This window comes from Mugil cephalus, chromosome 8 (genome assembly GCF_022458985.1).
Source record: "Mugil cephalus isolate CIBA_MC_2020 chromosome 8, CIBA_Mcephalus_1.1, whole genome shotgun sequence".
Taxonomy (NCBI): domain Eukaryota; kingdom Metazoa; phylum Chordata; class Actinopteri; order Mugiliformes; family Mugilidae; genus Mugil; species Mugil cephalus.
The window spans coordinates 2211421-2233606 of record NC_061777.1 but is presented as its reverse complement, the minus strand read 5'-3'; the positions used below and the strand labels follow the sequence as shown (position 1 = coordinate 2233606).

Here is a 22186-nt window from a genome sequence, read left to right as displayed (position 1 = left end):
CTCACAGATACAGAGTAATTCTCAGTATTGGAAGAGGCAGCCTCGTTTGTAAAAGCTGAAATAGCAGGTAATAGTCATGAATAAATAAATAAATATATATATAAAATACCACTTCCTCTAACACTCGCATGGCATTTTGTAGAAACATTCCAATGCACTTTGTTGTAGTCTCAAAGACTTTCATATGTTTGCACTACATTATCTGCTCATTTAAATATTTTCTTCTTCTTTCTTTTTTTTTTGGCACAGTAGTTTGACACTAAAGCACCTGCTTTAACCTAGAGACAGGACAGCGAGGGCTTGTGTGTAGTTCCACCATCTCGCCGCTGAGTGTCGCTGTGGCGCACGTTGAACCCATTGAACACGCCGTGTGACGCTCTTGGTAACCGACGTTTGTTGTCAAGCGTTGCCAAGGAAGTCACTTACTTTTATGAACCTTTCTGAAGCCACGGAAGGTAACTTCACCTTTTAGCCCGATAACTGTGACACGCGTGGACACGAGTGGAGACGGACACTACGAACGTGTCATTATTTGTTATTACGATAATGGAAAACGTTTCCTTTAAAAGCTAAAGTTAGCTCGTTTAGCTGGAGTGGATATGTGTTGTTTTGTTTTCTGCTAGCATTTGAGCTAAGCTAAATAAATCAAGGCTATTAATTAGCCAGTAAATAAAGACGGTTAGTTAATAATCGTACTGTTTATATTAATATTCATGATGATAGCGCAACTTAAAAGCCGATTAAATCGGAAACTAACAATGTTTCGCTAAGGAGCAGAGCTAGGCGGCTAAAGCTAACACGGATTTGTCTTTATTCATCAACACTGCACAACTTTAACCTCTCAAAAACAAACTGTTTTCCCTTTAGGCTGCAAACTGTTTCCTGATTAAATACTTAAAGCTACAAACCTGTGTTTTAGGCATATTTTTTTTCATGTTAGCTGTGTAACTGATGAGCAAACTTCACTTGCATTCTGGCGGAGAACATGTTTGAAGGCCAGGGCTTGACTGAAACGTGTATGTCCGTGTATCTCCAGGTGTTATGTCACTGACAGAGCTTCATCCACCTGGACACAGCTGGTCCCAGACATGAGGAGAGGATGACTGAGTTCATGGAGGAGTATGGAGGCGACTGTCCCCTCAGCAAACCACACAATAACTCCACAGGAGACACCAACCATGAGCCCAAACTTGCCTCCAGAACCACGGGGGGAGAGATCAGTCCGTACCAGCCTCGTCCCCCCTCCATACCCAGGCTGTCAAAGTCCACCAAAAGCGTCTCGCTGGAGGACGCCATGAGAAACCGGCGTCTGAGGAACAGCCAAGGGAGTCTGAGTGACCCGACTGAGACCGGCTCCTCCACAGACTCTCTTAAAGAGGACCAAGAGGTTTTAGCTCCGGGCAGGTTTGCTGTCGGCGCTGAGGAGCAGGCCTCCAACGCCAGACCACGTTCTGCCGTCACGACGGGATCCCCCGTCTTCCGGGACAGGGGGGGCAGCCTCTCCGAGCACGAGAGGAGGCCACGCAGCCAGCCCATCGACCACGCGGACCACCCGGGGAGGTCGGCCAAGGTGCGCCTGTCCCCGGTGCAGCCCACGGGGCCGCTGCCGGCTCTGGAGAGGAGCTTCGCGTCGGCCACTTTAAGGGCGGCTAATAGGATTGACGGGGATTGCTTGGATTTAGCCATGCTGACCAGAGAGAAGCTCGGAGAGAGGCTCCACAGGAACCTGAGCGACAGCCGGCTTCTGGAGAACATGGGGTCGGACAGCGCCTCCGTTACGTCCATCAGGTCTGGCTACAGCGTCCTGAACCCCATCAGACCCCAGGACGTGAGGAACAGGTACAGCAGCTGAAGCCGACAGTGTAGATGATGATGTATGTTGTCTCATCCTGAGGCTGGATGTGAAGGGTCTTTTGTAACGCGTAGCTGCTTGGAGCCGGTCTCTTTCAAATATGATTAAATCTATAGATGGATACAGTCACGTGGCTTATTTTATCAATACTCTCTCATATGGGAACTTCATGAAATGCACACACACTCTACACTATATTACTGCCTCTGTCTTCAAATGGAGCCGACGTGAATGACATATTTGGAGTTTGGTGTTTTAGCATCATCCACAGACTGAAAATGATGATTTCCTGATACAGATGTGATCTCTTTGCACATGTTAAAGTGTGTCTGTGTCAGTGTAGCCTGGTCTGGAGAGTTCTTCTAAAAAAAGAGGTGGCTCTATGTCTAAGTAACATCCACATGAATGAAAGCCAGGTCCAGAAGTTTCCCTGCAGAACAATGATTTTAAACCAAGATGGTTGAAATGTTATTTTCTTCTCCCGTCAGTGGTCATAAAGTTGTGTTTTGTTTTTTTTTTTTGTCACTTGAATACGAGCACTAATTGTTCATCTTGCAGGAGCTTCCTGGAGGGCAGCGTGCTGGGAAGCAGCGCCCTGCTCGGAGCGGAGGAACTCGACCGACACTTCCCCGACAGGAGAGTGGGCGTTTACGTCGCCACCTGGAACATGCAGGGAGAAAAGGTAGAACAGCTGCAACGTCTCTTACGCCAACTTCAGGCAACAGCCGAGTTATAACCGAACTTCCTGTAATTTCCAGGGCCTTCCGACAAACCTCGACGACCTCCTCCTACCAACAGACTCGGAACTTGCACAGGAATTTTACATTATCGGGGTGCAGGAGGGCTGCCCCGACCGGTATGTTCTAAATAAAACATGCATACTGTTATTTATTCCTCTCATCAGCATCGTAAACTCTTTGTGACTGTGTGCGTGCAGGAGGGAGTGGGAAACCCGCCTTCAGGAGACTCTGGGACCTTATTACGTCACGCTCTACGCAGCATCACACGGTGTTTTGTATCTCACTGTATTTGTCAGAAGGGACCTCATCTGGTTCTGTTCAGGTCAGTCCTGCTCCACATCCCATCGTATTATCTTAACCTTTTAAAGCCTGAACGTAAACGGCTGGTGATTAAACGTTAAAGCACTTACAGTGGTTTGACAAAAGTGTGGCTGAACACTGGGAAGTTGTGTTTTTGTCTGGAAGAACTTTGTGACATCTGAAGGGTAGAACTAAATTAATTTAACCCCGGAATTCCACCAAACATCTCTATCCCCAGAAAGAAACTTCCCAATGTTCAGCCACACTTTGAATTTTGTCGAGTCTGAAATAAAGATTTGAATGTTTGATATAAACTCACGCAGACGTGGAACACGCCACCGTCACAACCAGGATCATCTCTCAGATCAAGACCAAAGGGGCCGTGGGACTCGCCTTCATCTTTTTTGGAACTTCCTTCCTCTTCATCACCTCCCACTTCACATGTAAGTTTTTTTTAAAATTCTGGTCCAGGAGGCTGCACGAAGCCTTTTTTTAAACGCAAACCTTTCAAGTCTCATTCTCTTCTTTTAGCCGGAGACGCCAAAGTTTACGAGCGAGTCCTCGACTACAACAAGATCATCGAGGCTCTGGCTCTTCCCAAAAGCCTCCCAGACACCAACCCGTACCGCTCCACCCCATGTGAGACCCCACGTTCGAATGCATCCTGACGCCTTCACCGTGAAATCTTTGATAGTAATCGAAGCGCTTTTTTTTTTAATTCCTTAGCGGACGTCACCACGAGGTTCGATCAGGTCTTCTGGTTCGGAGACTTTAACTTCCGGCTGAGTAAAGAGCGCTCGGACGTGGAGACCCTCATGAACCACACGGCGGGAGGAGACATGGGCTCTCTGCTGGAGCACGACCAGCTCTCCAAGGAGATGAAAGACGGTAAAACAGACGGTAAAACAACATGGTCGTCGTGTTTGATCGATTCTCACCCTCTGAGTTTTATTTTTTTTTTTATTTCTCCAAAAGGTTCGATCTTTAAAGGATTCCAGGAGGCACAGATACACTTCTTACCCACGTACAAGTTTGACATCGGCTCCGACATCTACGACACCACCTCCAAACAGAGGACGCCTTCGTACACAGTGAGAACAACTAACCACGTACTCCTCTAAAGTGATTTCAGAGGAGTTAAACGTCTCTCTGTGCTGGTTTAACAGGACAGGATCCTGTACAGGACCAGGCAGGCCGACGACATACGAGTGGTCAAATACACCAGCTGCTCCAACATCAAGACCTCAGACCACCGGCCCGTCATCGGAGTCTTCCAGGTCAAACTCAGACCGGGAAGAGACAAGTGAGTTTCATCACAAGTGGGTTTATATACACAGCAGGCAGCTCCAGGCTTGATTAATTATAACAATAAAAGGGGGAAGGACGTGTAGGCAGCCAGTAAAGCTGATTATATTCTCCCTACATGATGTACACCCATCAGCCACAACATTATGACCACTGACAGGAGACGTAAATAACATCTCGTGACAATTAAACGTTCTGCTGGGAAACTTTTAGACCTGGCATTCATTCATTCATGTGCATTATTTATTTATTTATTTAGTATTATTATTATTATTAGCCTTTATTTATCCAGGTTCATCCCATTGAGATAAGGCGAGGGAAGTCTGGCCAGGACAGCAGCCTAGGAAACGCTGTGACAATTAAGAACAGACAGCAACACAAATAAGATGCGTGGACGATAAAAAAAAAAAAAAAAACAACAACAGGACAAAGACATTAAAACCAGGACAAGTATGAAATGTAGCTGCTTCACGTTTTTTTCACGCAGGTTTTCTAAGATCCAAGAGTGACGAGTTAATTTAACTTTAAAGTTTTCTGCAGGTTCAGAGAACTTAAAACAGTGTTGGGCCCGTTTAAAAAGTGGATGTTACTTACATGTAGCAGCCACCTAGACCAGACACAGACAAACACACAAAAACACTTTCAGGACAACTCATAAACACATGAACTAACACCACTAACCACATCTCTAGAATTTGGTCAAACAATCATTCACAAAGGTGCATTTTATCTTCACAGCTGCTGCAGTGAAGACTGGGATCATTTAGTGTGTCTTTAACGAGCTGTAGATAGTTCTCTTAATGAAGCTGCTTAACCTTTATTAACCCGACACGTCTTTACTGTTTAAAACCCGCGCTAATATAGTTAAGTCATTGCAGGAGATTTGTCTTGTAAAATCACACTTTCTTCATTAGATCTGTTGTAACTTATTTCCCCGTATGTTTGTGTTTGTGTTTGTGTCAGTATCCCTCTGGGCGCAGGACAGTTTGACAGAAGTCTGTACCTGGAGGGAATCAGGAGGAGAATCACCCGAGACCTGAAGAGGAGGGAGGCCATGAAGAACCACAGCAGCAGCGCCATCTGCGCCATCTCTTAAAAAAAAAAACTTTTTTTTTTTTTTTAGGAGGACTCTCCGGACGAGGCTCGACGGAGTCGCCGTCCAGACACAGGCAGGTAACGGGAAAAGGTTGCGTTACCTGCGTAACAGAGCTGTGCGGCGGCCGTTCTCGAGGGCGGGAACCTCGAGAATAAGGGGGGGGACACGGCAGCTGTTCCGGCCTTTATTTATTCCGCCATCGTGGCTTTTACGGCTCAGTCACATGACCCATCATGGACCAGTTAAACCTTTACAGTAACTGCAGCTACTGCTCCTCATCTTCTTCTAGGTGTGTTCGAATGACGTTATGCCGTCGATTAATCTACTAAACGTAACTTGAAAAAGAAAAGTGTCGGCGGGATCTGGAACGAGGTCACAACTCGGTAGAAGCTACTGATGAATTTCAGGGAGATCAATGTGTACAGAGAAGTATTTGCACTGCTCGGAATTTTTTGACGTTTCTGCATGAAAATAAGTCCTGAGACTAAAAAGAGACTCGGGTTTGGTTCAGTTCCTGGTTTAGTTTCTATAAATCAGGGATTTGTCACAACATGTTTGTGTTGAAGTATATGATGACGTTTTTCACCTCACAGATCTGAACACAAAGATTTATTCTCTTGAATAAACTAAATTCTAAAAGTATAATCCAGTATAATTCCGGGACATTTTCATGCAGAAATTGTTGATGTTATTTCTTCAAGGAACTCACTTCTGTTACAAAGATGGGAGCGTTTTATTTATACTGTAAACTTCTAATTCTCTTATTAGGCAAAAAGTGATCCTTGCAACAGCTCTATGCCTTATACCTCTTATCTCACTGCTGCGTAACCTCACACATATATACATATATATATATATAATCTGTCCATGTACTGTATGTAGCACATTAATGACCTTTGCATTCCCAGCATGAAGAGCAGTCTGCTCGTAAAAAGTGCCTGTGGGTCTTATTTTTGTATCGTCAGGACCTCTGATCTGTATCTGCATCTTTTTACGTAACATCCCAACATAATAAACCATTTAAAAACACTTCTCCTTTGTGTGCGAGACCTTTTAAAATATAGAATTTTTATTTATGTAATTACATTAATTTACCAGCTGAGTTCACATATGTAACATTTCCACACCAGGACAGTAAACGCGGGGTCGATTAATTTCGTTTTTCTGGCAGAAGTTTAGATGAAAAGGCCGATTCTTGTTTTATTTACATGTGGAGACGGTTCAAACCAGAGCTACAAACACGTAGCAGAACTGTAGCATTTAGCTCCAAGTTACATTTAAATAAAATTCAGAACTAACACGATTTATTCATCAGCTTTATAAAGACGCTATATATTCCTCTTTATTCGTACGAACACAGCAGGCTAATTCAAGCTAACGCTCCGGCAGCACAGCATCTGCAGCCAGTTAGCTTAGCATAACTCCCATTAGCCTGGCTCTTTGCAGCAATGACAGCTTCATGCTAAGCTAGAATGCTGTTCTATCTTCTCATCTAAAACCTTCTCCTGCCAAGATGTCAAACTATTTCCCTAAAAACACAAACAATTAGCAGATTTTTCTCTTTAACTTTACTTCCAGAAACCATGATTTCAGTCTTGGTTCTCGAAGGGTTCCAGGTTTCGTGTCTCCAGTGCACGTGAGGGGGACTTAAATAAAGTGCTGTCGTATGAAACGGTTTAAATCCAACTAAATATTTTATACAGCACCTGTTAATTGAGGAGGGGGGAATTATAACAGTGGAGACGTTAACATGATCATTTTGGTTCTGCGGGTGAACTGTCCCTTTAAAAACAAAACCATCCTAGTAAATAACGATGCACGACTTCCCGCTCACATACGATAAATGCCGACTCTGCAGCTGTGTGTAGCTTAAGGTCACTGTAGAGTATTTGGAGCCCATGAGTTCGGTTCCCTCCCACAGAGTGAGCTGTGTCGAGTTCTGTGCCCCCGGGGGGGAGGGAACAACGAGTGTAACCTTCCAGTCCAGTTTATTTACAGCGGCCGTAGTTCTGAATGGCGCCGCGGGTTCTATCGGAAGAGGCGGTACGTGCGTGGGAGGCGTCCGTCCTTGCTGGACAGCGCGGCCTGGATGTGTTCGTAGGACGGCAGCTCCGTCAGGTCGCCGAGCGCCGCCACCGCCGGCTTACTGCGCAGCATCTTGGTGGTCACCCTCTTAATGTCGCCGGCCGTCACGTTGCCTGGAAATTATTCGAATATTAATGAAGATCCTGCGAATTCGGACGAGTCATTCAGTGCGTTTACATGCACGTCCTCCTCCTCCACACTAGGTGGCGACATGTGTCTTTTCAGCAGGTTAATACAGCCCCTTTCTGTTTGACCTAATGCGTCATATAATAAACAAGAGTTGTTCATGTGTCAGACCGACATTTAAACATGAAAACCAGATTAATAATAGCTTTTTTTTAATGTTTACGCTACTTCTGGTGCAGATAGATGGCGCTAACCCTCAAGTGGTTCTTCTATTGGCTCTGTTTACCTTCTTCTTCTGTGACCGGTATCTTTTTTTGGGTCATACACCAGTGCAGCGAGTACATCTCATTATCTGGGTGTCTTATTCGGATAAGGAGAGCTCCGATTTTAATTGCAATAACGCGTTTTTCTTGCGCTTAAGTTGTCCAGTTAAAGTCAGATTAAGGCAATAATTAGTTGTTTTTTTTCCCCGTGTGCATGTAAATGTACTGAGTGAGAAAACCCCCTCAGCATCACTCACTTATTAGGTCACACAGCTCGTGTGGCAGCTTCCTCTTTCCGGTGGAGAGAACCTGGCGACCGACGTCTTCGAAAATAACCGGCCGCGACTCGAGGTTCATCATCAGCATCGACTTGAGCTGAGTCTTGGCTCTTTCCAGCTCCATCTGGACGTACGGGAAGAAATATTATTAAATATGTACGGTTGTACTTATAATTTATCATTTTAAGAGAGTAAAAGCTGTGGTGAGGATTACCTCTCCTGCGCTGCCGGCCATCTGAATGAATTCTCTGGTTATTATTTCCACCATTTCTCTCACCTGCACGTGTGCAACCACAAAAAAAAACACATTAATAATTATGCACAGAGGGAGGAACTGTTAGAAATACAGCAAATATAGCACAAAACATGCAAATGTGCCACGATTGGGGGCACAGAATAAAGTAAGTTACTACAGATCCCTTCACAGTTTGTAAACTATGTGATGTCGTTGGAGGGGCGGGGCTTAACTGGAGGCAAATAATCTCAAACTCTATAGCTTGTAAACGCTGGTTAGCATATTTCAATGGACTGTTTTGGCAAGAAGATTTCAGAGGATATACTAATACACTCACTCCCTTAGACTGTGAGTGTTATTTTAAAAAGTTGACTATACTGGATGGACAATTTGACCAATGGACGATTTGACCAAAGACATTTACAGGACACAGAGGACAAAGTCTGTCGTCTTGTCATGAAGCTCTCCACAAAGTTTCAAAAGTAAGGAACATGTGGAGGGACTAGTAAGCAACTTCTCTTGACACCCATACAAAAAACATAAACATACAAGAATACAACTAATTTGAGTCAGCCATACATAGCATTAACTGTAAGAGAATCCCTATGATGATCGAAAGAGTGTGCGTGTTGTTGATTGTCCAGTCCTTCCTTTTAATCACCAAACCAAAGTTTTCTATGACTGACAGTGGCTGGTTTGTGATAAAACTTCCAAATCAGTGTTTTTGATTTTTCGGTTTTGCCTCCAAAAGCTACAACAAGACGACATTTTCATGGTTGAAAGTGACACCGACCTGTCTGGGGTCTGCACTGGCGTGGATACACAACAGGCCGCTGTCCTCGTAGCTGTGATGGTAGGAGGTGGCGTTGTACATCCAGTGATGCCTGCGACAAATAATAATGAAACATATTAGAGAAGAACATGATGACCTCACTAATAAACACTTCTATTCTTGACCTGAGGACAGACGGCTCATGTGCTACATACGTATAGCCTGTATAAAAACAGGCGGGTTCACAGCTCACCTGTTGAGCACGTTCAGGTAGAGGCGGGTGAACATGCCTTTCCCGGGTCCCCCGGCCGAGAAGGAGCCGCCTCCTCCCATCATCATGTTGAGAACGGCGAACGGGATGAAGTCGTCCTCCTGGAAAGAGACGGACGCGTTAATAAAAAACCGTGCGGTGTCACCTGAGCCGGGAGAGGACGTCCTCAAAACACCCACCAGGAAGGAGCAGCTCTCCAGGCCGATCATGATGTGGGTGAGCTCTGGGATCGGGGTGGGGCCGAGGCTCACGTCGGACATGTCTTTCTCCATCTTTAAAAGATAAAAAAAAAAAAAGAAAAGAAAATAAAACTCTGTGACTCACAGAAGAAACGTTTAAACGAATTAAAAAAAAAAAAAAAAAGACTCATCTCACCTTGACGATGCCGCCGGTGTACTGAGCCACGGAGAGGTCCACGCTGCCCGTCGCGCTCGTCCCCCACACGGGCCTCGCGTCCTGCAGGTATTTCCTGGCGCAGTCCAGCAGCTGCTCGTGCTCGATGCCGACTCCCGCCAGCACCATGCGCTCGGGGCAGTAGTAGTTGCGCAGGTACCCGTGAAGCACCTGCTTGTCGATCTTGTCCACGTTGTCCGCGGGACAGAATCGAGGCAGCCCCACGGTGTTACCTCGATACGCAGCCTAGAAAACAGACAACGGACTGTCACAGAGGGTCATTCCACTTCAGTAAAACAGTCCTCAAGCTAAATACATCAATCAGCCATAACATTATGATCAGTTATGATTCATGGGTCTTCTGAGGGTGTTTAATGTTGTTAGTGGGGGGTCCTTTGAGGGGAGGGGCCTCTGTGGATCATCCCACAGATACTTGATCAGTTTGGGATCTAATGAATTTGGAGGCCAGGTCAACACCTTGTACTGTTCTGTTTTTTTAGTTGTCCCTAAAGAGTTTTTGTGTGTGTGTTTGTGTCAGGCTGCATCCTACTGCCATTGCTATGGGGTGGGGGGTCTGGTCTGGTCTGGTCTGGTCTGGGTGGAGGCTACATGTCTAAGTAACATCCACATGAATGAATAGCAGATCCCAAAGTTTCCCAGCAGATCACTGAGTTGTCACAAGATGTTATTTACTTCTCCCGTCAGTGGTCATAATGTTATGGCTGATTTGAGGTTTGCAGTCTTCTTCTTGCTTTGACTCTCAACGAAGGCGGTCGCATTTTCTCCTCCCTCTCCTCTCCCTTATCTCGTCTCGTCTGTCTTCTGTCTTTACTTTCTGAGAGACTCTCTCTTGCACTTCTCTCCAAACTACAAAAAAATCATGGATTTGATAAACTTATCTCTCAACGCTACTGACACAGTTCTTTCGACGGGAAGTCTGGGTTTGGGGGAACTAGACTGTCCTGCCGGAACATTTGCAGCCGGCTACACGATGGACGCGTGGGAGAGGCGGCGGGTCGTGTGTCTGGCGGCTCTTTCCGTGGAGGACATTGAAGACATCTATCTATTCAGAACCATGATCACAGGTCTTTTGCTGATTGGATCAGGCCCTGATATATCGAGGAAATCAAAAAACGTTGACCGCTGTCCAAAGTCCCATAAAGCTGCTCGATGATTGGAGCGATGGGCAGAGCTGTCTGCGCTCAGACTGTGGATATTCAGAACTTGACCCCAACATTGATAACATCTTGGAGAAGCATTCGGCTTAGCGAAGGGAAATGGATCGATTCAGAGACCAGAATAGACAAACAGAGTAGTCGTGCAAAAGAATGCGTCTACTCGCACCGAGACCAAACAATCCCAATCTTATCTGGTTTAGGCGAATTCACGCCACGTCGCTCTGTGTCTCTTTTTTTCCTGTAATTTCCCAAATTTGTGGGACAAATAAAGGTTCTCTGATTCTGTTTCTGATTCTGATCGTTCCTGAGGGACCTTAATGGGACGTGTGGTAGATACGTAGCAGCCACCTGCAGGATGTTTCTCCAACTTAATGTAGATCAGTTCATAATAGATAAACAGGGAAATTTGCAGAAACAGTTTTGAATCTAGTCTGGTAAAATGGACATGGACAAGGGGATGGGTGCTGCCATCGGGGAGTGTCATTGCTACGGGGTGGGGGTGTCGAGTCTGGTCTAGGTGGGGGCTACATGTCTAAGTAACATCCACATAAATGAAGTCAGGTCCAAACGTTTCCCAGCAGAAACACTGAGTTGTCAGTGGTCATAATGTTGTGGCTGATTTGTATACATTCAACGCTACCTACGTTTTCACATAGTTGTGAAATTAGTGTTTATCTCCAGGTTAGACTAAGTAAACAGTGTCACCATGAAACATGATATTACTACTAATAATTAACCAAAGTATTGAGAAAACTCGATGAGGAGCTGATGGTTTATTCTGGTTTATTCTGAGGTTTTAAACTCACAGCGTGAATCATCTCCGTGAGCAGCGGCTCCGGGTCCGGCCTCATGTTCAGATCCTCTAACTCGAAGCGCACGGCCATCTTGGTCATCTCGATCTCCTCGTCTGCGTTTCAAAGCAAACAGTTTAACGTTGACGTTACTGTGACTGATAAAGCATCGATTCGACCTGACGTGAACGTACCGAGCAGACGAGGCTGGAGGACGGCGTCCGAGAGGAGACTCACCACCGTGTCCAGACCTTTCACCTCAGCAGACACCGCGTACATGGTGGTGTCTCTGCACGGCACAAACAAAGACGCCTTGTGACACAGTTCAGGGGATTAAAATTAAAAGGAGCTAACTCAGGTGTTAAATACCTGGACGTCTGACAGTCACATATCCCCCCGTGTTTTTCCAGCGTGAGGAGGATTTCATCTTTACTCCCATATTGTGCTGTGGACTAAAGATAAAACAAACAACACTGTTAATCGTAGACACCTTTTTGTCACCTGAGTAACTGTTTAATTTAATGGTTCACTTACAGAAAAGGCGAGTTTCTCTAAGAAGTGAGCTATTCCACTTGGGTACTTTGCTTCATGTCTGGAGCCAGAATTGACTAAAACTGAAGAGGAGGAAACATTTTATTTTGACGTGATTGAAGACGAAGTGGACGGACACATTATCACCACACGTCATCAAAAAAAGCTGTAACTTACTTCCAACGGTGCAGAACTGACCGAACTTGTTCTGGGAGGCGACTTTGAGGCCGTTTTCTAGAGTAGTGATCTTGGTCTCGTACTTTTCGTGACCGTCCACGGACGCAAACACGGGTTTGGGGATTCCCTGCAGCGGCGTGGACAGAGAGATGTTGGGGTATCCGCCTCCGCTGCTGTACTTCCTGTACGCTGCTACACCGAACCTTTGAAAGCAATAACAAACCGTGTTAAATCTTAACTTTATCACAACCTGTGATGAACATCAGCAGAGTTCCTACACTGATAAGGTTTCAAATGTCCAGACTTGTTAAAAATAAATAAATAAATAAATAAAATTTGTACCGTTTGAGTAAATAGTTGTGTTTCATGTAAATACATTAAGAAATTATCGTTTTTTTTCATTACTCTGAATATATATTCCAAATAATTTCCAGAAGATTAAAGCTACATAACGTAGCTCATACAAAATTTCTTTTTTTCTTCTTCTTCTTTTTTATTTTAAGTTGCTAATGTCCCTATATGAGGACACGGGGTCTCGGGAGGTTAAACAAGAGCTACCCCCTTTTAAGTTTTCTAGTTTATATTTTGTTTTATTTATTTTCCTTCTTTCTCAATTATACCTTTATATTTTACCTTGTGTGCTTTGTGGAATTTTTACGTACTAAAGCAAATAAATCCTTAGAATAAAATCTTGTCGTATCCTTGTTTAGAATCAAAGCAGCTCATTGAAAACTGGTAAAATGATTATTCGAGGGAAATAATTAAAGCTCCTGGTTCCCGTTCATCTTCTACGCTGCAGATTTTAGACACTTTTCTGTCAGCTGTCATCTGCAGAAATGATCTAATGGCTTCAGTATCGTCTGCCCCATCACAGAAGATGAAAACAAGAAATACTAGAAATAATACAGGACTCATCCGAGACTCTGGCTGCAGAAGGAGGAGGGTAAAACCAAGGAGCTGCTGGTGGATTTCCACAGAGACAAACACACACCAGTGAACATGTAGGGATTAGTGGACTCTTCTCAGTACCTGGTGTTCACCTTAAAACACGTTTTAAGAAAGGAAAGAGCAGATTCTACCAGCGAGCATAGAAAATAAACCCAAACACTTCAGCATGAGCCCTGGATTTATTCATGTGAAACATTAATGCAACAGACTAAAGAGCTTCACTCCAGACCAGCTGACTGACCTGTCATCTCTCACATAACCACAGAATCGGATAAAGACATGGAGCAACCTTTACAAATGATCAACAACCAGTGCAGCTAGCAATCAGCTAACACAACACGTGTTTAAGAAACAAGATACTTAATGAGCACCAAGTCGAAATTCAACTTATTAAGCTCTAAAGTTGAAGAAAAACCCCTAAAATTCTCTTTGACAGCACTATTAAGTCCATTGACTGCGTCATGATGCAACTTCTTCCACACTTGTGTGACGCTAACACTTAGCTTCATGCTACCAGAGGAAGGAAGCTAATCTCTGGTTGTAAAGCGTCAGTGAGAAGCGAGACACGGAACCACCGCGGACGAGCTGGAGGCGACGTGTATCCGAGTTAACTAGACTAATTCTGTTGATTTAAAAGCATTAATTAAAAAAAATATGTCACCTGTGAACCCGACTCCAGGTTCTGCACCGCGATATGTGAGCCGCCATCTTGGATCGTCCGTGACCGGAAATTAACCCGGAAGAAGACGAAGGATTCCTGAAGCACTTCCGCTGCACAGAAAATAAATAAAAATAAACTAACATAAATGCGTGAATAAAATAATAAATATTTTAAATAATTACCAACAATGCCAAAAATTATAAATTATATTTTACATACACTTTGTATATTGTTTATATATACTTGAATACACATTTAATACACTGTGCCCCAGTTTTATTTTTGTTTTATGTATCTATACAAATATTGTTCTTGCATCACTGATTAAAAACTGAGGATGTTTTAAAAAGATGTACAATAAAGTAAATTCAGTTTATTATATTTCATTACAACAATTAATGTACAGATTATTTGAATTATTATGTCAAACACACCAACAGCTTTTTTTATTACTTTAGAAATAATTGTTATACAGTTAATTGTTTTCTGGGCTAACTATGCTAAATGTAAGCTCACTGTAGACTAACAGTTTCAAGAAATGAGCCAAACCAATGGAGAAAAACTGTCGTGTCTTTGTCTTTGTCCTGCAGGTGCTCAACGTCCTGTTGAATGAAGCTTTAATAACTTTACAAACAGCCCCATCTGCGTTTCTCTAATCCCAGCTCTGAGACCTTAAATGGAACAATTGATCCTTTAAGTTGCGTCATTTAGTTCCCCATCAGAGAATCAATTGTGACACAGAAACATTTAACATGACTCTGACTCTGGAGCACAGTGAGTGAAGCTGCAGCAGAAACAGCAGATTTGATTAGAACTCATCTGACTTTAGCTCCGATGTCGTCCCTCCTTCACGTCACCGCAGCCTTTTGGTTCATTTATCTTCCTTCACGCTGCAGCTCAGCGTACGAGCTCCAGGACACCATCCACACCCTGAAGGAGGAGAACCTCCAGCTCCAGCACCGACTGGAGAACCTCACCCGGGCTGTTAGGGACCTCAAACACCTTCTCACACAGCACAACAAAGGTAAGATCACGGCTACATGGCTGGAAAAGGAGCCACGTTTAGAAGGAGACGTCTGAATAAACATCTGTTTAAACGCAGCTTCAAGGGGAGAACATGACCCCGAATATCTGCACGTCTGGAGAGAGTGGTCCCAACACGGTAAGAGACTCACAGAGAGGATTTAATGACAGAGATGCTCCGTGTCTGTCTGTGTTAACGTCTGGTGTGTTGCAGGTATCAGCTCTGAGACTCACCGCACCTTGAAGCAGGCTCTTTGTTTGACTGAGCTCCACGGTGCCGCAGCTCCACCAGCCTTCATCACGTCCAGCGTCTTCTTCTTCATCTCCCCGCTGGTTTCTACCATTCTCACACTGCTGGCATGACTCAAGGAATAAAACCTAGAAATAAGAGAATCTTTAGTAATAATAAATACATTTTATGTTATATTTAACTACTTTTAATTGCTATTAAACTGCACTAGTCCACAAACTGGGAGGAATATTTTATTACGTTCTATTATTGTCAAGAATTTCAGCAATAAAACGTCTTTTTTTTTATCAGTATTTAGATTTTTTTATCTTTTAATTTTGGGGGGAAAAAGAGGATCTTGCTGCATTGGTCGGTGGATATCACATATATTTCTGGCCTCATTCCTCTCGAGGAATTGACTCATGACCTTCAATCATACATTGGACAGGTTTTGGAGGATCTGGGAATTATTGCATTCCTTCTTACAGACGTCATAACCCAACATTTGCACCTGGAAGATGAGGACTGTCGATGAAAGAGGACCTTTCATTCATTTATTTCATCACGTGCTTCTTGTTTACTTGTCTCCTGTCGTCTTTTTATTGGCTGTTTTATTTTATGTTCACTGAGGACTGAGAACCTGCTTTTTATGCTTTAACTTGTTGCTTTTAACCTGAAACACTCTGAGGTCCTTCGAATGAAAAGTGCATTATAAATAAAATGTATTATTATATATAGTATTAATTTTTTTCTTCATAAAAATGAAAAACCAATAAAAAGAGTTAAAAAAAAAAAGACGTTCAGCTCTAATTTGACATTTGACAAACGTGCAGTCGACAAATACAGCGAAGGAAAAACATTAAAAATGAATCCTCTAGACTCTATTATTACAAGTTTACAACATTTTATGATGGGAAAGGATCCCACATGAATCAGAAGCCAGAAGCTACAATAATAATAAAATTTAAACTGTGTTTGATTATCTTTAGATGTAACTATGTGACAGTAATTGGTGTGAAAATCTGCAAATTACTTATTAATTTATCAATAATAAATTTGCAAAACAAAAAAAAAAGAAAGAAAAATCTTAAACCTTATTAATTATTTATTAATTAGTGAAATGCTTTGCTATTATTTTTTCCAGACACTCTCGTTGTTCCGTAGAAAGATCTACTTTGTGTGTTTTAATTAAAATGACCCTTCCTGCATAGATTATAAATCGGTGCATTTGTACTTTAATTTCCATTTGATTATGCTGAACGGGCCGCGACATTTACATTTGCAAGGACTTCATCTGTCCCGGCAGAAGCCGTCCTCGTGAGGAAGGGACACAGAAACCAGAAGGACGTCGTCCTCTCGTCTGCTGATTTTACAAAGTTCATGAGATGAAGAGTCTGTGGACGAGAAGCTTGTGACCATATATATCCACATACAGACTCATTTGATCTCAATGGGGTCAGATCGTGACAATAACCTTTCAATAAAGAGGACACTAGCACACCCTAGTGGACTAATGAGGAATTGCAATTCCTTTTTTTCATTCCAATTTTTTGACAAATTGCAGTTAATATCTTTAATTGGACCAGATTGGTCCCTCTGTCTGACCCAGTTTTGACCCCTGGGCCGTGCGTTTGACACCCCTGATTTAGCCTGTTAGCATGCTAACTAGCAACAAACACACATATAAGCATGTGTTGAAGGTAACATCACAGCAATCCTTCCAGAAGACATTTCACAAACAAAAAACACGTTGAAGGTCCAGACAAATGTTTAAACTTTAAAATACATTCAGAAACTAAAGAATCAGCCGCGTCCATTCGGAACAAAGACACACTTTGCTCTACAGATGTGAATCGAGTGGCGGCAGCAGGACTCACTATTAACTCCCATTAACCCACTTTAGAGAAGAAATAGTTCAACCAGCTGTGTGTTAAACGACAGATGAGCTATGAGGTCTGTGCTCACCATCATTACTTAGTGTCACTTTGATGTCAGGGGCTGTTTTAGTGCAAAGAAGAACAGAATTACTTTATTAATGCAGAGGGGAAATTACTTTTCATTACAGGAGCTCCTACTCAAAGTGTTCAGAACAAAGAGCAATGTAGGCAATAGAAATATGTGATAATAAGGAGGCGATTAGAATAAAAATACATGCATCAATGTAAAAAATATATTTAAAAATATGTACAAGTGTAAGTGAACCAGCATTCTGGGTTGTTTCTCTACAGCAGCATTGACTCCAGAGTCCAATATATGTACATATGAAGAAATCTGTACATGTATATGAAGTGAACATGAGTTATTACACATAATTTTCAAAGACAAATAAATTAAATTCCGGTTCATCTGCTGCTTCATCTACAATTTATTCTCCAGATTCGTATATTAGAGCGAGTCTGTCTGACTGGACTGATCTATCCCTCTGTGCTGATTGGTCCTGAGCTGGTCACGTGTTTCATGGGCGTTCATGGATTTACACGAAATATCGGTATCTGAATCTGATCGATATCGCCGATATCGGTTCCGAAAGGAAATCAGTGGCATCGAACATCACTAATTCTTCAGTGGAGCAGAATTAAAGTATGAGTTTCATCAGTTTAGCTCCGTGTGAAAGAACTCGACCTCGGCCCGGACATTTAAAAGTGTGAGAAGAATGAAAAGCTGAAGAAGAAGAAGAAGAAGAAGAAGAAAAGCGAACACATTTCTTATTTAAAACTGTCCTGCACGTCATTCATCTTCATTCTGTGTGTGGATAATCTTTCACTGTGGTTCACTGTCTAAATAATTAGACACACAATTAGCGGGTTTTGTGCTTCATTACAGCTGCTGGTTTTGAATGAGAATGCACATGTGGTGGTGGTGGGTGAGTGTGAAGGGGGGAGGAGGAGGGAGGACGGGGGGGAGGAGGTGGGTGTCCAGATCATGCAGGAGGCTCTGGGATTGTCCGTGTCTCTCCCGACTGGAAGCGAATGCACGAGGAGAAGAGACGATAAGACGCATGAGAGAGTGGAGGGTCGGATGGACTGAAGACAAACCAGAGAGGACACGTGTGGAGTAAGTCTCAACACTCTAATGCTAACATCCATTCAGAATAATATGCTAAGATGCTGATATATGAACAACATTTACATTACAAGTCAAATTAAGTCATTTGAAGATTTATTCATTCATTTATTTAACTGTTTATTTGATTATTCTAGTTTTTAATGACATGCTAAATCTATTTATTTAGGCTTTGAGTATGGTTCTTTTAACGTAATGTTTCATTTTAGTTTAATTACCAGCGCACTGAAAACAGTTTAGAGTAAAAATGTTAATTGTTTTTATGTCACTGAAAGAAAAAAAAAATAGATAATCTAGATTTGATTTAAAGCTTTAAACGTAGAAGAAAACTAGAAGATGAACTGTTTATATTTTCAGTTTGCTGAGACCCTGTGTCCTCATATGGGGACGTTAAGCTTATTCTCTTCATTTAAACCCATCGTCCTCATTGGTGGACGCTTCAGTCTGACATCTAGTGGTAGCAAAGGTTATTTATGCTTATTAAATTTGATATGACGCACAAATTTAACAAATTAGCAATTTTCGCTAATTAGCAAGTACTCGTTTGAGGACGTTGGGACTTTTGTCTTTGCTCAGCCATGTCAAGTATTAAAATAAACAGCTTTATATTCTGACACACATAGGTGACTTTATTATAATATAAATAATGAAATAAACCCAGTCCTTTTTCCAAAAAGTGCTACTTCCTGTTCAAAGATGGTGCTTAGTTTTTATACGTTGGGTCTTAGCAATAACAAAAACCTTGGAGAAATGGTTTAAATTTCCCCCCTTCAAGTTTAAATTTCTTTAAATAGACGCTATCATGAATCCAACATGTTTTAGTAAAGGGATAAATGGAGGCAGAAGACGTCATCTACATATCTTAAAGCTGCTTATCGATATTTATGCATCAGTTTGGGGTCTTTGGCCTGAAAAACGTTGAAGACCACAGATCTGAGGACCTGGTTATGTCTCCATCTTAGTTACGTGCTCGTACCGTAACATTAATTCTGCGTTGTTTTGTTTTGAAGCGTCGTCATGACTCATCTCCACTCACTGTTTGATTTAATCTAGAGTACAGTGACAAATCAGCGATTATGCTTTCGAGATATCAGCGCACAAGTGAATGTGTGGGCTAGAAAGACGTCTTAATGACATGCTAAAGAGTGTAAATGATCTGTCCTGAGCTTTGGGAGTCAAACAAATACACACCCCCGGGGCCTCTTAGCATTATGCGAATGACTAAGGTCTGCTTATTTATTTATTTTATTCCACTCTTCCATGCATTTCATCACTGGTGATCCTCTAAATGCATAAGAGAAATATTTTGCAACAACTTAATTCTTTCTTTTTTGTGTGTTGTCTCATATTTCGGTGTAAATGTTAATAATTCATCCTCACATTAGTCTCTGATCTGGCTGCAGCCATCATCCCTGCACATCTCACTATTAACCCTTTATCTGCAAACGCCGCCTCTTGAGAACAAAACTATAAATTTTGCATGTTTTGCAACAACCAGAAGAAGAAGAAGAAGAAGAAGAGTCGGCCCGTCCTTACATGGCCATACTGAGGATCATGAAAGCCTATAGGATCAGACGCTAGCTTTTCCTCGCAGCGACCAATAACTGATCTTCACAGTACAAAGCTCCGCAGCCTCTTTTCATGTCACTTTCATTGAGTGGAGGGGCCACGGTGCGAGCTCTATAAAGTGGCTGGGCCCATTCAAGGGACTGAAGAGGACAAAGCTACGGCCTCGTAAACCAAAATAGGAGCGAAAGCAAAGGGAGACGGGAGAAGGGAGGGCAGGGCGCGAGGAGAAAGAGAGCGGCTGATGTTAAATTCATCTGCTGAATACATTTGCTGGGAACTGATCAAAAGTGGATCTGTGCAGCTGTGGGATGGGATGTGGTGGCGTCGTATCACGGTGGGAAATCTCTGCGACGTTTTCACGCCTATTTCATGAATCTCACTGAGTCGAATGTGGTTAAACGAGAAATTTATTTGACTACGTGTTAATAGCAGTATTAACCACATCCTTACTGTTACGTGTGCAGTTTGACCCACTTTTGCATTAGTTTGCTTTTGTGTCTCAATTAAATCTCAACCCAAAAGGTCACACAAACCTTTTCCTGATCGGGTTTTATTCCATCAGTTTCCTGGTTAAGTCTAGACTAAACTAAACTATCTGAAGGCGTTCAGGTCAGCGTGTGCCCCCTCTTCCCCTCAGCTGACCCCATCATGGATGAAGCTGCACGCTGGTTTCCTCGTGGTCGGCAGTAGGATGCAAGTGTCTGTGTCCGTCTGTCTGCACCTTCAGATGACTCCCCACCTCTGTCTGCTCGTCCTGTCCGGTTTGGCTCTGTCATCCCACCTGGGTGAGTCTTCACTGTCAGTGACAATATCCTTAAGCCCCCGCCATAAATAATTATTTATTTCGCAAAAAAAAAAAAGTGCTGCCAAATTCAATATAAAACGTCCAGTGTAAGTAAATAATTATGTATGAATCCATTTCCCTTCTTGCCCCTTCAGCCTCATCCAATCCATTAATTAACTCATTAATATTAAGTTAATTCAAGTAATTAAGTGATATCTTTCAGGGTTTGAAATTGCAACTCACACATGTACTTAAAAATATTTGAGATCAAACTATTGTGCTGTTAGTGACAGTGATGCTTCTATGTGGATCAGTTGTTAATAGTTACTGTTGGAAACCTGTGTTATACTATAACACTTTATTTATAATCACAATAAATAAATTCTCAGTCTTTGAGTGACGGTGACAGCCCTGAATTAGATATTTACAATAAAAATAAAAAGAATGAACATTGAAAATTAAATTAAAGTCACAAAAACTTTGGTTTTTTAGACATTTTTTATTTATATTATGTATAAATTTCTCTATGTTATAAGTTATAAGTGGAGGCAGGAGACCAGACCTGTCAATCTAAGCCTCCTGTAGACAGTAGGCTCCGCCCCTATCACTGCTGAGCCAATCACGAAGCTGCATGTTACACGTTGACTCTGTCAGGTGTGTTTATGTTTACAGCAGTTACACCCCCCCCCCACCCCCTGCTGTTGCACATGTTTGAAATAAAACCAATTTTTGAACCTGTGTATTATTTAAATGCCTTAATATTAAATGCAAAATGATAATAATGAATATTTATAAATAGCACTAGTTTAACATAGAACACATACAGTAGGTAGGGAGTCTCTACTTAATGTCCCCTGTTGTAGAGGGTTCTCAGGGTTAAACATCCTCCTCTCCACTGCCACCACTTCTAAATATACACATGTACTCAGCAGTGACTGCAGTAGTAGTAGTAGTAGTAGTAGTAGTAGTAGTGTTACCACATCTGAATACATGTCCACATTAAATGTCTGTGTTGTGGATCTCCAGATCTGGAGGATGTTTTCTTCAGTCCTCAGAACCAGACAGTCAGAGAAGGAGAGGCGGTTTTCTTCCAGTGTGTTTCAGGGGAAAGTTCTCCTCCAGCCGACATCACCTGGCTCAGAGATGGAGACGTGGTGACCAGAGGCCGACAGATTCAGGTGAGCACCAATAGGAGGTTCTGCTGAGTGCACACCCTCCGCTAGGAGGAGCTTAGAAGAGCTTAGAAACTTCCCTCCTCGTGTTTTTCTTCTTTTATTATTGTTGCGTGCAAGCTCCACTATCTGCATTCTTTGACACACCTGTTTATCTACAGGGACTTCTAAGAAATCAGACCTCATCTGCAGTTTAAGCAGAAATGTCAAATTCCGGTTCATGCCTTTGATAAACATTGACATTTTAATCTGATTGTGTCATATCTCCGGCTGCTTGTGAAGGCTCCGCCTCCTTTTATTCTCCTATCGCTGCACTCAAACATTCATATTTCTTTAGTCTCAAA

General features: G+C 42.6%; 2 protein-coding genes across 4 annotated transcripts; one reads left to right on the top strand and one right to left on the bottom strand.

Moving 5' to 3' along the window:
* The first annotated feature begins 156 nt into the window (after positions 1 to 156).
* inpp5e (inositol polyphosphate-5-phosphatase E) lies at positions 157 to 6322 on the top strand. 3 transcript variants are annotated; one of them, XM_047591509.1, is made up of 11 exons: positions 157 to 455; positions 1037 to 1839; positions 2411 to 2534; positions 2611 to 2708; positions 2790 to 2914; positions 3216 to 3335; positions 3424 to 3531; positions 3619 to 3780; positions 3868 to 3983; positions 4059 to 4195; positions 5161 to 6322. In XM_047591509.1, exons 2-11 carry the CDS (start codon positions 1100 to 1102, stop codon positions 5291 to 5293), a joined length of 1863 nt encoding a protein of 620 aa, XP_047447465.1. In that variant the 5' UTR covers positions 157 to 455; positions 1037 to 1099; the 3' UTR covers positions 5294 to 6322. The 3 variants fall into 3 exon arrangements, with proteins under 3 accessions (XP_047447465.1, XP_047447468.1, XP_047447467.1); XM_047591512.1 differs by lacking the exon at positions 157 to 455 and adding an exon at positions 522 to 678; XM_047591511.1 differs by lacking the exon at positions 157 to 455 and having other exon boundaries at positions 915 to 1839.
* A 22-nt stretch (positions 6323 to 6344) lies between these two features.
* pmpca (peptidase, mitochondrial processing subunit alpha) lies at positions 6345 to 14079 on the bottom strand. Its single transcript, XM_047591513.1, has 13 exons — positions 14003 to 14079; positions 12394 to 12596; positions 12220 to 12299; positions 12055 to 12137; positions 11880 to 11974; positions 11701 to 11801; positions 9699 to 9962; positions 9503 to 9595; positions 9306 to 9424; positions 9074 to 9164; positions 8260 to 8322; positions 8025 to 8169; positions 6345 to 7491 (listed from the first exon to the last, which is right to left on the bottom strand). The coding sequence occupies exons 1-13, from the start codon at positions 14047 to 14049 to the stop codon at positions 7322 to 7324; spliced, it is 1554 nt and encodes a 517-aa protein (XP_047447469.1). The 5' UTR covers positions 14050 to 14079; the 3' UTR covers positions 6345 to 7321.
* Between the last annotated feature and the right edge of the window lie 8107 nt (positions 14080 to 22186).